At 41.6% G+C, this 12,345-nt stretch overlaps 1 protein-coding gene across 3 annotated transcripts in view; it reads right to left on the minus strand.

Annotated features, from left to right (window-relative positions):
• Positions 1-395: 395 nt before the first annotated feature.
• Positions 396-12,345, minus strand: part of kdm6a (lysine (K)-specific demethylase 6A) — a 39,038-nt gene continuing 27,088 nt past the window's right edge. For all 3 annotated transcript variants that reach the window (XM_088314571.1, XM_088314570.1, XM_088314572.1), the window contains 15 exons: positions 11,613-11,720; positions 11,132-11,515; positions 9,818-10,647; positions 8,951-9,080; positions 8,717-8,822; positions 6,328-6,533; positions 6,148-6,200; positions 6,010-6,078; positions 5,193-5,341; positions 4,994-5,108; positions 4,727-4,914; positions 4,497-4,638; positions 1,836-1,962; positions 1,582-1,752; positions 396-1,226 (listed from right to left, as the gene is read on the minus strand). In XM_088314571.1, coding sequence (XP_088170697.1) covers positions 1,200-1,226; positions 1,582-1,752; positions 1,836-1,962; positions 4,497-4,638; positions 4,727-4,914; positions 4,994-5,108; positions 5,193-5,341; positions 6,010-6,078; positions 6,148-6,200; positions 6,328-6,533; positions 8,717-8,822; positions 8,951-9,080; positions 9,818-10,647; positions 11,132-11,515; positions 11,613-11,720 — 2,805 coding nt within the window. In that variant the 3' untranslated portion in view covers positions 396-1,199. The remainder of the gene's footprint in view (positions 1,227-1,581; positions 1,753-1,835; positions 1,963-4,496; positions 4,639-4,726; positions 4,915-4,993; positions 5,109-5,192; positions 5,342-6,009; positions 6,079-6,147; positions 6,201-6,327; positions 6,534-8,716; positions 8,823-8,950; positions 9,081-9,817; positions 10,648-11,131; positions 11,516-11,612; positions 11,721-12,345) is intronic.

Consider the following 12,345-nt stretch of genomic DNA (forward strand, 5'->3'; position numbering starts at 1 on the left):
CATTTACAATGGAGGAGTGATAAAAGGCATTTATGTTTATAATAATTTATTTTTTTCATAATCAAGCAGCACTAATATGCATCGTTCTTATTTTATTCTTAAGCTAATATTTTGCAGGTAGCGGAAGACATATTTGCCATTCTATGATGACGTGAGTTAGGAAAAGTGATATCTGAACAATCCATGTGAATCATTGCATCCTTGAAATGTTTTCGAAAGGATGCACCTTTTTATGCAGCACAGACACACACACACACGCACGCCCCCGCACACACACACACTGATAGGAAAAACTGAGATTACAGCTGTCTGACTTAATGAACTGTAAGGCATATGTGCTAGCCACTACATCGTGCTGCACCTGCAACTATAATGAGTAAAAAAAAAAAAAAATCTCAAGTATAAATAGAAACAATTTATTTATTGACGCATAAAACATCCTTCACACAACAAACCCAATTGAACATCAGGTCTCTGCACAATGTGAGCACTTTTATTTCTATACAAAACATTTTAGGGAGCTCTGCTAAAAAAAAACCCACAAGGCTCCTTTTAAATGTAATGGCAGGTATTCTGGAGGGGAAAAAAAGACAGCATTCCATCAACAAATATTTCCAAGCAATAAATATGCATTTATAAATAGTGTACATTTACATCAACATAATTAAACAAAAAAACTAATGAATTCTATGTGCAACCCTTTTTCTTGGTGACCTGGCCTTGTGTCTACAAATGATTTATCAACATTGTTCCAGCAAAATTAAAATAAAAAAAGGGAAATGTCGCAAAGACTGCATTACTCAACTGTTCACATTACAAACATGTTCTTTTGTTTTAACTAACGTATAAAAGACCATCTAGGTGATGGCAAACTGAACAAAAAAGAAAAATAATCAAGAACAAAAGACTCAGTAGTCAGATGATTTGAAACCATACAATTATGTACAACGCTTAGATTTCTTGTTGGGAGTCTAGCAGTGGAACAGTCTTTAGGAGGAGCTGCCTTCCCTCTCCAGTCCACCGGGGGAGGCCAGTTGCATAGACGCGCAGCTTACACACAGCTAGCTGCCTTGGGGGAACGCTACAGAGCGTGCTTTAAGAGGACTGACGGCTTACTTCCTAAATGATGACGATGAAAAGATGTGTGGAGAGTCCGCTGGGATTGAAAAATGTCCGTAAGAACATCATCATCAACATCATCAAGACGAGGAAGGCAGAGGACTCGCCTGTGAAGAGAAAACAGTAACTGATCACTTAAATCAACACTGCGCTGTCTTTTCCTCATTTCTACATTTTTCTTACAGAAAGTATTCAGTACTTATGCAAGTGTTGTTAAACATAAGGTGTGCACAAGTACAGGCAGGCACGTGCCCAGTGAGATTTCCACTAAGAGGAGTCGTTCACAGTTTGAGAGGGAACACGCCACACAGGTGACATTATAAATCAACTCACGGCCACACGAAATCAGACTTTTCGTTATATCTGCTCTTTTTATGTCCTCATTCAAGTTAACAAAAATAAATACAACTTCTAGAAGCATGTTTTAAGAGGTTCCGAGGAATGGTTCCGTGTGACACTTACTAGAGTGAAGTGGTCATAGACCTGCATGAGCTCTTCAACTTTATACTGCTCCAGCACCACAAAGTTGTCCAGGTTGGGGCTCCCTCTACGGGCACAGTCCTGGCAGTGCACCACGTAGGTTTTCCTGCTGTTGCTCTCGCTGGTCACAAAGAGCAGGTCGTACACCTCCACCTGGGTGGACAAGGAGACACCAGCATGAACCAAGCAAACAACACAGGTGGAGGATGGAATACAAAATGGCCCATGTGGTTTACCTCACAAATACTGCAATAGTGCGCAGGCTCGTTCTGGGTGCGTCCGTGCCACACTAATTCCTTCCCAGCAGCCAACAGAAGCTCTCGCTGCATCTGACATTGCTTCAGAGTGCGCAGCAAGCAATACCTAACATGGACACATTGGCTCAGGTTACAAATAGTAAGTAATCTTAAAAATGCAGTTGCAATGATATACTTGACCCTGATTTCAGACTTTCTTTGGCTGTTTACATAAAGCGAAAAATGGGTTGGCAACATTGAATAAGCAAAAATGTGCTTCTTATTTTTCGTAATCAAATGAAAAATTACATTTATCCTAAGTTTTAAATTACTATCCAAGCAATGTTTTGTCATCAATGACAGTGAATGAGGTTTCCTTTAAATACATTAACAAATAATTATTTATTTACCACATTACTTTAGTAAAATAACTTCAGAAAAAAAATAAAATCATTCCCTAGTTCCTCACCCAGCTTCATACCTCCCTGTCCCACAACTGTTCTATCAACAAAAATGTGTGACTGTAACAACCAACAAGATGCTTGGTTTTAGGAGTTGTATATAAAACATGAGTGCTTGATGACAAGAAAATTGTGAACCTCTTGGAATTTCTTACATTTCTGCATAAATTGGTCATAAATTATTGCCAGATCATCTAAATATTTTATCCAAGCCGTTGGTGTCTCAAAAAAAACATTGTTTCACATCTGAAGTTTACTAAGCACCACTTGGGTGTTCCACAGCACTACTTGACAAAATGTTAGGTGGCCAGATGAAACCATAGTTGAATTGTTTTGGTGAGGGGGCGGCTCATCCTGATGTGTGGAGGAACATTGGCACAGCACACCAACATCAAAACCTTATCACAACTGTGAAATATGGTGAAGGAGCATCATGGTTTGGCTGTGATTTGCTTCCTCAGGGCCGAGACAGCTTGCTCTCATCAATGCAAAAATGCATTTCCAAGTTTATCAAGATATTTTGATGATGACCTGGGAGCCATTTGTCCAACAGTTGAAGCTCAAAAGAGTTTGTTTGTTTGCAACAGCACAATGAGCCAAAACACAGAAGCAAGACAACAACAGCTTCGGAAGAAGAAGAAAATAAATGGTCTGGAGCGGCCAAGTTAAAGTCGTGACCTCAACCAGTTTGAGATGCTGTGGCATGACCTCAAGAAAGCAATTCACACCAGACATCCGAGGAATGTTGCTGAGCTGCACCCGTTTTGTAAAGTGGAATGGTCCAAATTCATCCTGATTGGCCTTGTCTCATCTGCAACTACAGGAAATGTGTGGTTGAGGTTACGGCTTCCAAAGGAGGGTCAACCACTTATTAAATCCAAGGGCTCACTTGCCCTTACTTTTTCATACCTGTCCCATGTTACAGAATATAAAACTCTAAAAACATAATTGTGTGGTATTAGTTTAACCATTCTCATGATTTGGATGACGATCAGACTATGTTACCAATTTATTCAAAGATTTATGAAATTCAAAATGATTAACACACTTTCCCCTCGTACTGCACTTATGCATGCACACATACGTAAATATATACATACATATGTACATAAATATTTTATTACGACATTACATGGGATAAAAGAGAACGGGTAACAATTCAAAAATAGTCATGATTCAACATTTTAAATTCCAAGACATTTTGACAAATGAACAGTATATGAACGGCAACTTAGTGATTTTTTTAAATTATTCTATCTATTCTATAAGTATTTTAGGGTTTCATCAAGTATCAGCAAAGCTAATTTATTACTTTTTATTGCCGTTTTTAATTTAACTTGTGTGACTTAATGACATGCATACACATACACTGTGGCTGCAACTAATTCAGATGACCGTGAACGTGGCAATCAGGCATCCTTGCTTTACTTAATTAGGGTGCATGCCGCATGCATGTATCTAACATATATATTATGTTAAACTGTGCCCTGTATTAAAATGTAAAAAATAATACCTTTTGTTGAATTTTTACAATAGGATACCGACCACCATGTTTTTCTAATTTTGCACACAAGTAAAACTCTAATTTATATCAAAAGGTTTTTTGTTTTTTTTTAAAGTGTTTTTCAAAAAACTGAAACTAATGAAAACTAACAAAGCTGGCCTGAAAACCAATGAAAACTACACTTAAAAAACAAAACACAAAATAGAAATGAACCATAATTAAAATTCCCAAACTATAATAACCCTGCCCAGGACATGCGTTTTAATGCCATTTAAGGTTGTAATTTTCACAAAATCGATTTAATGACTCTTAATGCTTATTAATGACCTGCGGAAATGCTGTATTTTATGTATTGAATACAAACTTTACTTCCAATTTTTAAAAATTATGCAAACGCTAAAATATAAAAAAAGGAATTAAAGGCACATTCATATGGTCATATGAATGCCAAAAGAGTTCTACTTGTTTGTCTGCAGGTAAAATTTCCTTGCATAATTGTACTGATACAAAACAGCACAATAGTTATAATTTTAATAATTTTAAGCACCTGAGAATCCAACCACTTGCAACAAATAAATGAATTTTAAGCACCACAAGAAACCGCGAGCAGTGCAGTGAATAAACCACAGACATGTAAAGATCGGCATGAGCTAAAAGGAAAAGGAAATCTTTTTGACAAGAGAAGCAAGTGCTCACTTGATCATCTCAAAGAGCTTGTGGTCGGACACTTTGATGTTCCTGGCTAGGTTCCAGGAGAGGTGGATCATGGGAACAATGGACTTGACACTCTGCAGTTTGTTCCACTCGTAGCGCTCTACTGCCAGCTTGTACTGATGGGCTGGTGAAATCAATAGATGAAACACCTCAGTTGCAGGCTCAAAACATCACAATTGAGAATGACCAGTCCTTTTGAGTGTTATCCTCACCTGTGAGGGGTCCCACGTTCCATGCAATGTTGTTGCACCAGCCAATAGCCTGTACCCAGTGGATAGCGCCCGTGTTGAGCCACACCAGGTCCCCAGGGCGCTGGATGAAGCGGTACACAGGCACGTTGGTCGCATATAGGTCTTCGAGGTTCGGCCACCAGGAGCCCATCAGAAAGTTGATGTTGTTCCTGTCATAGAATCCCCCAAAAGTCAGCATTAGACTGCAGATCAAATGCAGAGCATGCATTAAATTAGCTTCTGACGCACTTTTCGCAGAAGCTGTTGATGACGCCCCAGTATGGTTCAGGCACAGCAAACCACTCGCAGTCGCCAGGGCCGATGTTGATGTTCACCGAACAGAAGTTATTGTTCTCTTGGTGACCTAAATAACCACATGAGCGCTCATAATTAGAAAACGTGACCAAAAATTACAAGGGACGATCTATTATCAGAGTCCCACGTTTACCTGGTGTCCTGCTCCCGGGAACCTTCATGTAGAGCTGCACTGTGTTCATGCCCAGGATGGTGTGTCCCACGTGGCTCAGCAGGTTGCCGGCTGATACCACCCGGGCGAACGCCGGCAGCTTGGTCAGCTCCTGGAGCTGCTGCTTCCACCTAAACCCAAGTGGAGCATTACAGAGAGCATGATGAGCTCACAATGTCGTATAAAATAAAATTTTAAAAAATACCGTTGCTATTTAGGGATTGAATAATTTTACATTATTCAATTGACATTATTCAAAATGGCAGGTATTTGACAAAATTAAAGGAAATACAATTTTTGGCCCACATCTCAAGTACTGATACATCAATCCGTTTTCGATAACGCTTTTCCAAATGAGGGTCATGGTTGAACTGGAGCCTATCCAAGGTGACATGCGGAAGGTGGGGCATTTCTTGGACTTGTTGCCAGCCAATCTGGCACACGTAGTCAAAACAAGCTTTCCAACTAGCCCGGTTCCACGCGAAACTTGCTTGGCCCCAAGTGGTCGCTTTTCCGTTATAAACTGTTGCCACGGGAAAGCAAAGGAGACGGTGGGGGTGAGGTGTGGTGCCGGGCTAAGCTACGTTGTGTGGTGCTGTTCGCGCTAACTGAAAAGCTGCATTAGAGTCTTCAATAATATACTGTAGTTTCCGACACAAAAGTGAAAAGTGGTCCAAACAAAATTGTTACCTCTTCTTATATGGTTGAAAAAAAGATTATGTGTATTCTAGTGAGATACAATAAATACATATTTAACATCTTAATTGTCTAGTTGCTATACACGCAATGATCCACATACTTCTTTTCATCCGAGAGGTCTATGTTGGTTCCAAACTTGATGTGCTTGAAAGGACATTTCCTCCGCCGACTGACAAGAGGAACAGTGTTAGTGACAGGAACACAAAAATCTTTGGCAGGCAAAAGGAAAGTCACCTACCTGTCAGACGAGGCTGCCTCTGCTTCCATCTCCTTCTTCTTCTCGTTCTCCTCCTATTTCAGAAATCAACATCAACTTGAATGTACACCGTGTGGACAAAAGTATGCGTCTTAACACGTGGTCATACCACCTACAAAAGTGAAAATGGAAGACAATTTGGACGTCCTCATTACTACTGACCCGTAGCGACTCCTGGAAGGATGAGGCCTGGTACTGGGCGTACTTGATGATCGTGGTGTGTGAGCGGCTGCTCTCGCAGCGCCACATTTTGCGGCTGCCGCTGGGGTCCCAGTTCTCGTCCGTGGGCTGGGCCAGCTGGGTGCGCACTTCCACCAGATGGTCGGGATTGGCTTCCACAAGCGTCTTCGTGGAGAAAAGGCCCAAGTCTGCACAGATCGGAAGGAATATTGAAGCACCATGTCAAATAATACTCCTAAAATTCACAGACACACACATACATACATATTCATATATAGACATATCCACACATAAGAATATATATGCATATTTTAATTATTGTGAAATGCAGCATATTGTTTGAGAGGAGGAAAGTGTCAATGTTCCTGACAGTCTGCTCGATTAAAAGAGTCGTGCATAACCTGTGTTGTCAGTCAAACAAAGGCAACAACAAGCCTCACAGCATATTGGTTAAGCATAAATGCCTACCAATAGAAATTCACTTCAATTATCTGGAATTCTATACTAAAATCAAGGCAATGCAATGCCATTTTTATGTCAAAGAAAAAAAATCCATCGCAAATTTATTAAAATATTTACCGTACCTAGAACAACTCACCCACGCAAGTGCACTAACTTTTTTTTTTTTTTTAATTAAAGGCAGCTGTCCCCAAACATTTTAGTACCCGAGGACACACAGAAGCAAATAAAAACAAAAACAAATCATGAAAAAAAAATATCTATCACTCACCATTAACAATGCTTCAATAAGCTGGCGTATTACAACAAGTATCACAACAGTAAGGACACAATGCTGTCAAGCATTATGCCGTTTTTTTAATTCTATGTTAATAAAGATCTCAAACAGGCAGTTGTTGTCTGTGCATTAAAGGCTATAATAGTCTAGCGACAAAACTGTCTCGATGTCCTAATTCCTCAACGCTTAAATGAATCTATTCAGGCTAGCGGTCATCAGGATTTAGTTTTCGACGAACGTCAGACTTGTCTGCTAGCTTTCAAGGGTGTATGTGTGCGAGTACAACTTTACTGAAGTGGACCCACGGAATTTTGTATCCAATTAGCATGTTTTTAAACATATATTGCACACATACTTATATTGTACAGCTCTGTGTCCAGCCCACCTTAAGACTCAATATGAGAGAGCCAGTACGCACGGGATGCAGTTGACCTTTCAATACGCTCGTGGGTGCTTGAGAAAGCCTTGATGGGCAAGTGCGACTGAGATGTTTGTCTCAGCACTTTGCTAGCTGTACTGCAAACTAATGTACAGTTTTATTCACCAATTAAACTTGTGGAAACACTGGTATGCCTGTCTTTTTAATGTGTGACTTTTTATTTTTTGGATGTGTCTGTTTTTAGTTGAAGTGGACCTTGAGTCCGGAATAAAATTGAATACATTACAAATAACTCCTGAGTAGTTTTGTCTGTTTTCAAACTGTCTGAGCAATATGAATCTTGATATAGATGTTTTTTTTTTTTTTACATAGCCGTATAATTAATGGTACAGTTTAACGAGCTAGCGTTCAGTGATTTCCATATCCAAATACGGACAATCCGTAACAGTTGGCAGCTCTGCGTAAGCCTGCACCGATCTGCATATGAAATGCACACAATCATGATGGGGAAATAAAACAGCCATCATAGTTCAAAACCGGTGAGCATACATGAGGCAAGTTTTGCGGTGGAGCTGACAAAAGCTACCATGAACAGTGTTTGGAAATGTAATTAGATAACTTGCCACCAAGTCCAGAGAACATCCTAGTCGGTGCCCTTTAACTGCACCTCCCTTTATTTTCTCCTCAAAACAACCCTTTATACTAAGCATTACATTTTGGCTCACCATCACCATGACAACAAGTGCGTGTGGCTGCACCATGACAATGACGATGCATTTTGGGCCCGAAATACACTCTGTCATAGCAAAGCCTGTAATGTAAGTTCCACTGCACATTTCGTGGGCTTCACATTTCATATCATTGAAGCATGGCTTTCTTTAAAATCACTGTCTTAAATCCCAAGTTTAGGTTAAAGGGTAAAACAATAGTTTGCATGTAAGTTTTTAATAGATTGAGTAAAATGTCAGCAAGTTTTCTGATCATAGCGTGCAAACACATTTTTTGGGATCAGAATTAATTACCATTAGTTTAATAAAAATAATAAATCAAGACCCCGCATGGTTAGACTCTACTCTTGATTATCACTAATATGCAGTAACATTTGTTCTCAGCAGGTGGTACTGTTGCCAGACATGTCAAATCCAACCACAGCACACCATTTGAGACACAATCAGAATCTACAAGGTGATACTGCAGTGACTACGAAGATGAAAGCATTTCATCAATTTTAAAAAAGGCATTTAGTAATTTCTCACCCAGTTTGAGGGCCCCTGCCAGGCCCCTGATGACGGTAACAGGGTTGGCTGGGTTGGTGCAGAACTGATGGAGAGGTGGGTAGAAGGCATCCCTCTTGTTTTCCAACTGTGTCAGAGAGGAAAAGGATTCATCACCACTTATGACTCCTTTTCAGGGAGTCTATTGAAACTGTATCACCAACATTATAATATCGTGCATACTGGATGTCTTTGTCAACGGGGACCTTGACTCACATAAATACTGGGTGTCGGTGGGTTGAGCTTGTCCTTTGGCAGAGGAGGGGAGGGTGTGCTCGGGGGTCGTGGTGGCGGACACTTGTCCAAGATGATGCTGCTTGTCGATAGACCGTTGTTGCCCAGGTTTCTAAGGCATAGTGGGTCGAGTGATTAGTTCAAATATGAAGTTAGCATGAGTGAGCAATCAAAAACAGCCCAAATGTAGGAGATACTATTTGGCAAGTTTAGAAAAGTATCAGGATGGGCACGTTAAAGAACTAAGAGTGAATATGTCACATTCCTAATTCCTGATGGATAAATTATCCAATAAATGCAGTCAAAAAGTAATGTGAAGGTATGACAAAGTAGATGATGTTAGATTGTGTGGAGACCAGAATACTGTAATAAACTACTATAAGCTTTGAACCTGGGCTAAATGTACAGTTGAAACATAGTTTATTTATGTAAAAAAACAAAAATAAAAAACAAACAAAACAAAACAAATAAAAACAAACACTTTTCCTCACAGGGAATAAGGGGGGGTGTTTGGGTACCAGTCCAGGATCTAATTTTAATACGTCAGGCCTGGGCATATGTCACAGGGACAGCCGAACTATGAAAGAAAATGAGCGACGTACGTACGTGCGTGTATACGTGCATACATGCATGCATAAATAAATATATAATACAGTAGTTTGTCCTAGAATGTCATGATTTTTTTAACAATCTGCCAGATTTTCATTATTTGGTCGTGGCCTGTCCGAAGGCTACTGCGTTTTCAATGTCAATTTCCAACAGAGTAAGTTATTGTTGCTCCTGGTCTTTGTACATGGTTTGAGGATTAAGAAATACTATAGTTGTGTGGGAAAATAGGAAGCAACATACCTGCACGCTTTGAGCACCTCGCTGGAGCTGGGGTAGATTGAAACAGAAGACCAGGGAGCCAGGCCAGCGGGGGCCAAGTGTCTGTGCACGGCCCCTTCAGGAGTCTCTACCTTTTGCGGGCTGCGAGAGTCCTCCTTCCCATTCACTGTGGGCCCCTGACTGTCGGTCTGGCTGTTAAGGCAGGAGAGGCTTTTGTCGGAGTACACAGCGGTAGTGGTGGTGGTGGACATTGGCGAGGATGCTAAGAAGTGGTCCGAGACAGCATTGGCAGCATCCGCATGGACATTGTTGATTTTCTCTGAGAAAGGCCCTCCATGGTTACTGCGGTTGTTGTTATCGTCATTCGTGGTAGTAGTGGTGTTGGCTTTTCCCTTTAGCAAGGCTGAGAGTGGAGGATTGTCTAAAGTGGGCGCACCAGGGACTGGAGAGCCAGGTCTGTCTGTCACCCGCAACTGGACGTGATTAGTCAATCCCTGTGCAGGAGTGGTGGCGGGACTTGGGGTTATCCCTGCAGCGGTGGTGGTGACGGGACCTAACGGCAGAGTGGCAGCTGCTCCCGGGTTACCCCCAGAAGCCGCATTGTCTTTGGTGTGGAGCCCTGAGGTAGTGGTGGAGTGGGGAGGCGAGGACAAGTGGTTGGGGGTGGACCTGGGGGAGGTGGGGGATAAGGAGGAGGCAGAGGACGAGGCAGTGCAGGGCCCAGAAGAATGTCCCACCTGATTGAGAATAGCCGAGGAAGAGAATGAGGTCTGAGGGAAGGAGGAGGAGGAAGAGAAAGGGGGTTCGCCATTGGGACCTGCCGAATGTGAACCAGGACCTTTGTGAAGCCCCTAGACAAAAAAGGAAACGCACTGAATCAAGAGCAAAATTGAGCGAATCTCTCCCTTGAGTTTTGAAAGTATGAAGTGGCTCGAGCTGCTATATAGGATTTTGATTTGTTTATGACCTTTTCGAATTCATGGTTTGCAACTGAGGTTTTTGCAATTGGACATGTTCAAATTGCCATTTCCTAAGACCTCGGTGTATCTCACATTACATCTGCGTGTACCAAAGGATTACCTTCATGCATGGGTTTTGTTTTTTTCCTCTCTCTCTTTTTTTTAAGCACTGATTTCAAGAGAAGGAGTAGCCTCAAGAAGTGGTAGAAAAGAATATGAGAAGACAACATTACACAGAAACAGAATAGTAAGAGACCTATCCATACCATATGCAACCTCATATGAGAATTAACGGCCTGATTTACTCAAGAACGGAATTAAGAATTAAGTGTACCCTTTGCCCCAAAAGGGGCACAAAAAAAGAATGATGGTATACCTGAGTGTTAGCGTTGCTATGTGGGCTCCTCCACGTCTCGTCTGGATGAGCGGGACTCGCGCTGCTGGTGCTGGGGTGACTGACGGCTGTGCAGTTGTGAGGTAGAGAGTTCTGCTGCGCGTAAGGCACGTTTCCGTTGCTTGTGCTGCCACCTCCTGACACCGCGCCGTGGTCCCCGGCAGGGGACCTGGTGTCGAGCGGCCCAGATGATGGACTTGAGCATGACCCGTTGGCCGTGGGCTGGACGACACACGGCGGTCTGATGGCTCCATGATTCAGGGGGGAGGAGCGGGGGAGGGCTTCGTGGCAGTTGGGGGACTTGGCCTGAGGACCATTGGGAAGGCTAGGCTGCAGCTGGGCACCCGCCATTGCCTGTTGCCTCACCTGACAATGCAAAATGGAAAAAAACTGAGTAATTCTGTATACTTGTACTTCCTTTTTTTGTTGTTGTTGTAAATGTTGTAAAAGTAAAAATGTGTACCTGCTGCTGATGCTGTTGCATGAGTGAGAACTGGTTTTCCAGCTGATCCAGCATCTGCACCTGGAGGGGCTTGAGGATGGCTCTGTTGGTTCGCAAGTGTTCCAGAAGCTGCATAGAACACATTTTCATACCTTTTCACTTAAAAATCTTAAAGAGACATCATGCCCGAAGATGGAATAAAATTAGATAGCACTGCTTGTAAACGTGCAATGTTTTTTTTTGTCTACCACTAGGGGGCCCGTTATCAACATGGCCAATAGTTTGTGTCCTCAAGTAGAGAACAGAGGTTCAGGTTAGGAACATGTTATCTAACCAAACAAAATGTATAGCGTGTATTATCATCATTCACTCATTTTGCAGGCCCAAATAGTCAAATACAAGAAAATTTAAAAAGTTCAATATTGTTCCATTCATCCATTTTCAATATTCAGGGATTGTACAGGATTCTTGAAATTAAATGTAAGACTTCAAGACCTATTTAAGACAAAAAAAAAGATTTTGTGTTTATTTCTCAAACGTGGGACTGTAGAATGTATGCAGGATGCAAGAATGTCGTGTACAGATTACGTAGCTCGCATGACACAGGCCAAGTAAAGGTGTGGGGGGAAAAAATCCAACAGTAGCTCGTTACTTCTTCCATGATGCGAGTAAAGAGAGAACAGGGACTCTTGAAAAATAAACAGTGTAAATCGGAACTCAACAATGAAAAAAATCAAGGTCAGGAAGAGTCAAG

This window comes from Idiotropiscis lumnitzeri, chromosome 14 (assembly GCF_059441095.1).
Source record: "Idiotropiscis lumnitzeri isolate Australia: NSW breed Sydney's pygmy pipehorse chromosome 14, RoL_Ilum_1.0, whole genome shotgun sequence".
Taxonomy (NCBI): domain Eukaryota; kingdom Metazoa; phylum Chordata; class Actinopteri; order Syngnathiformes; family Syngnathidae; genus Idiotropiscis; species Idiotropiscis lumnitzeri.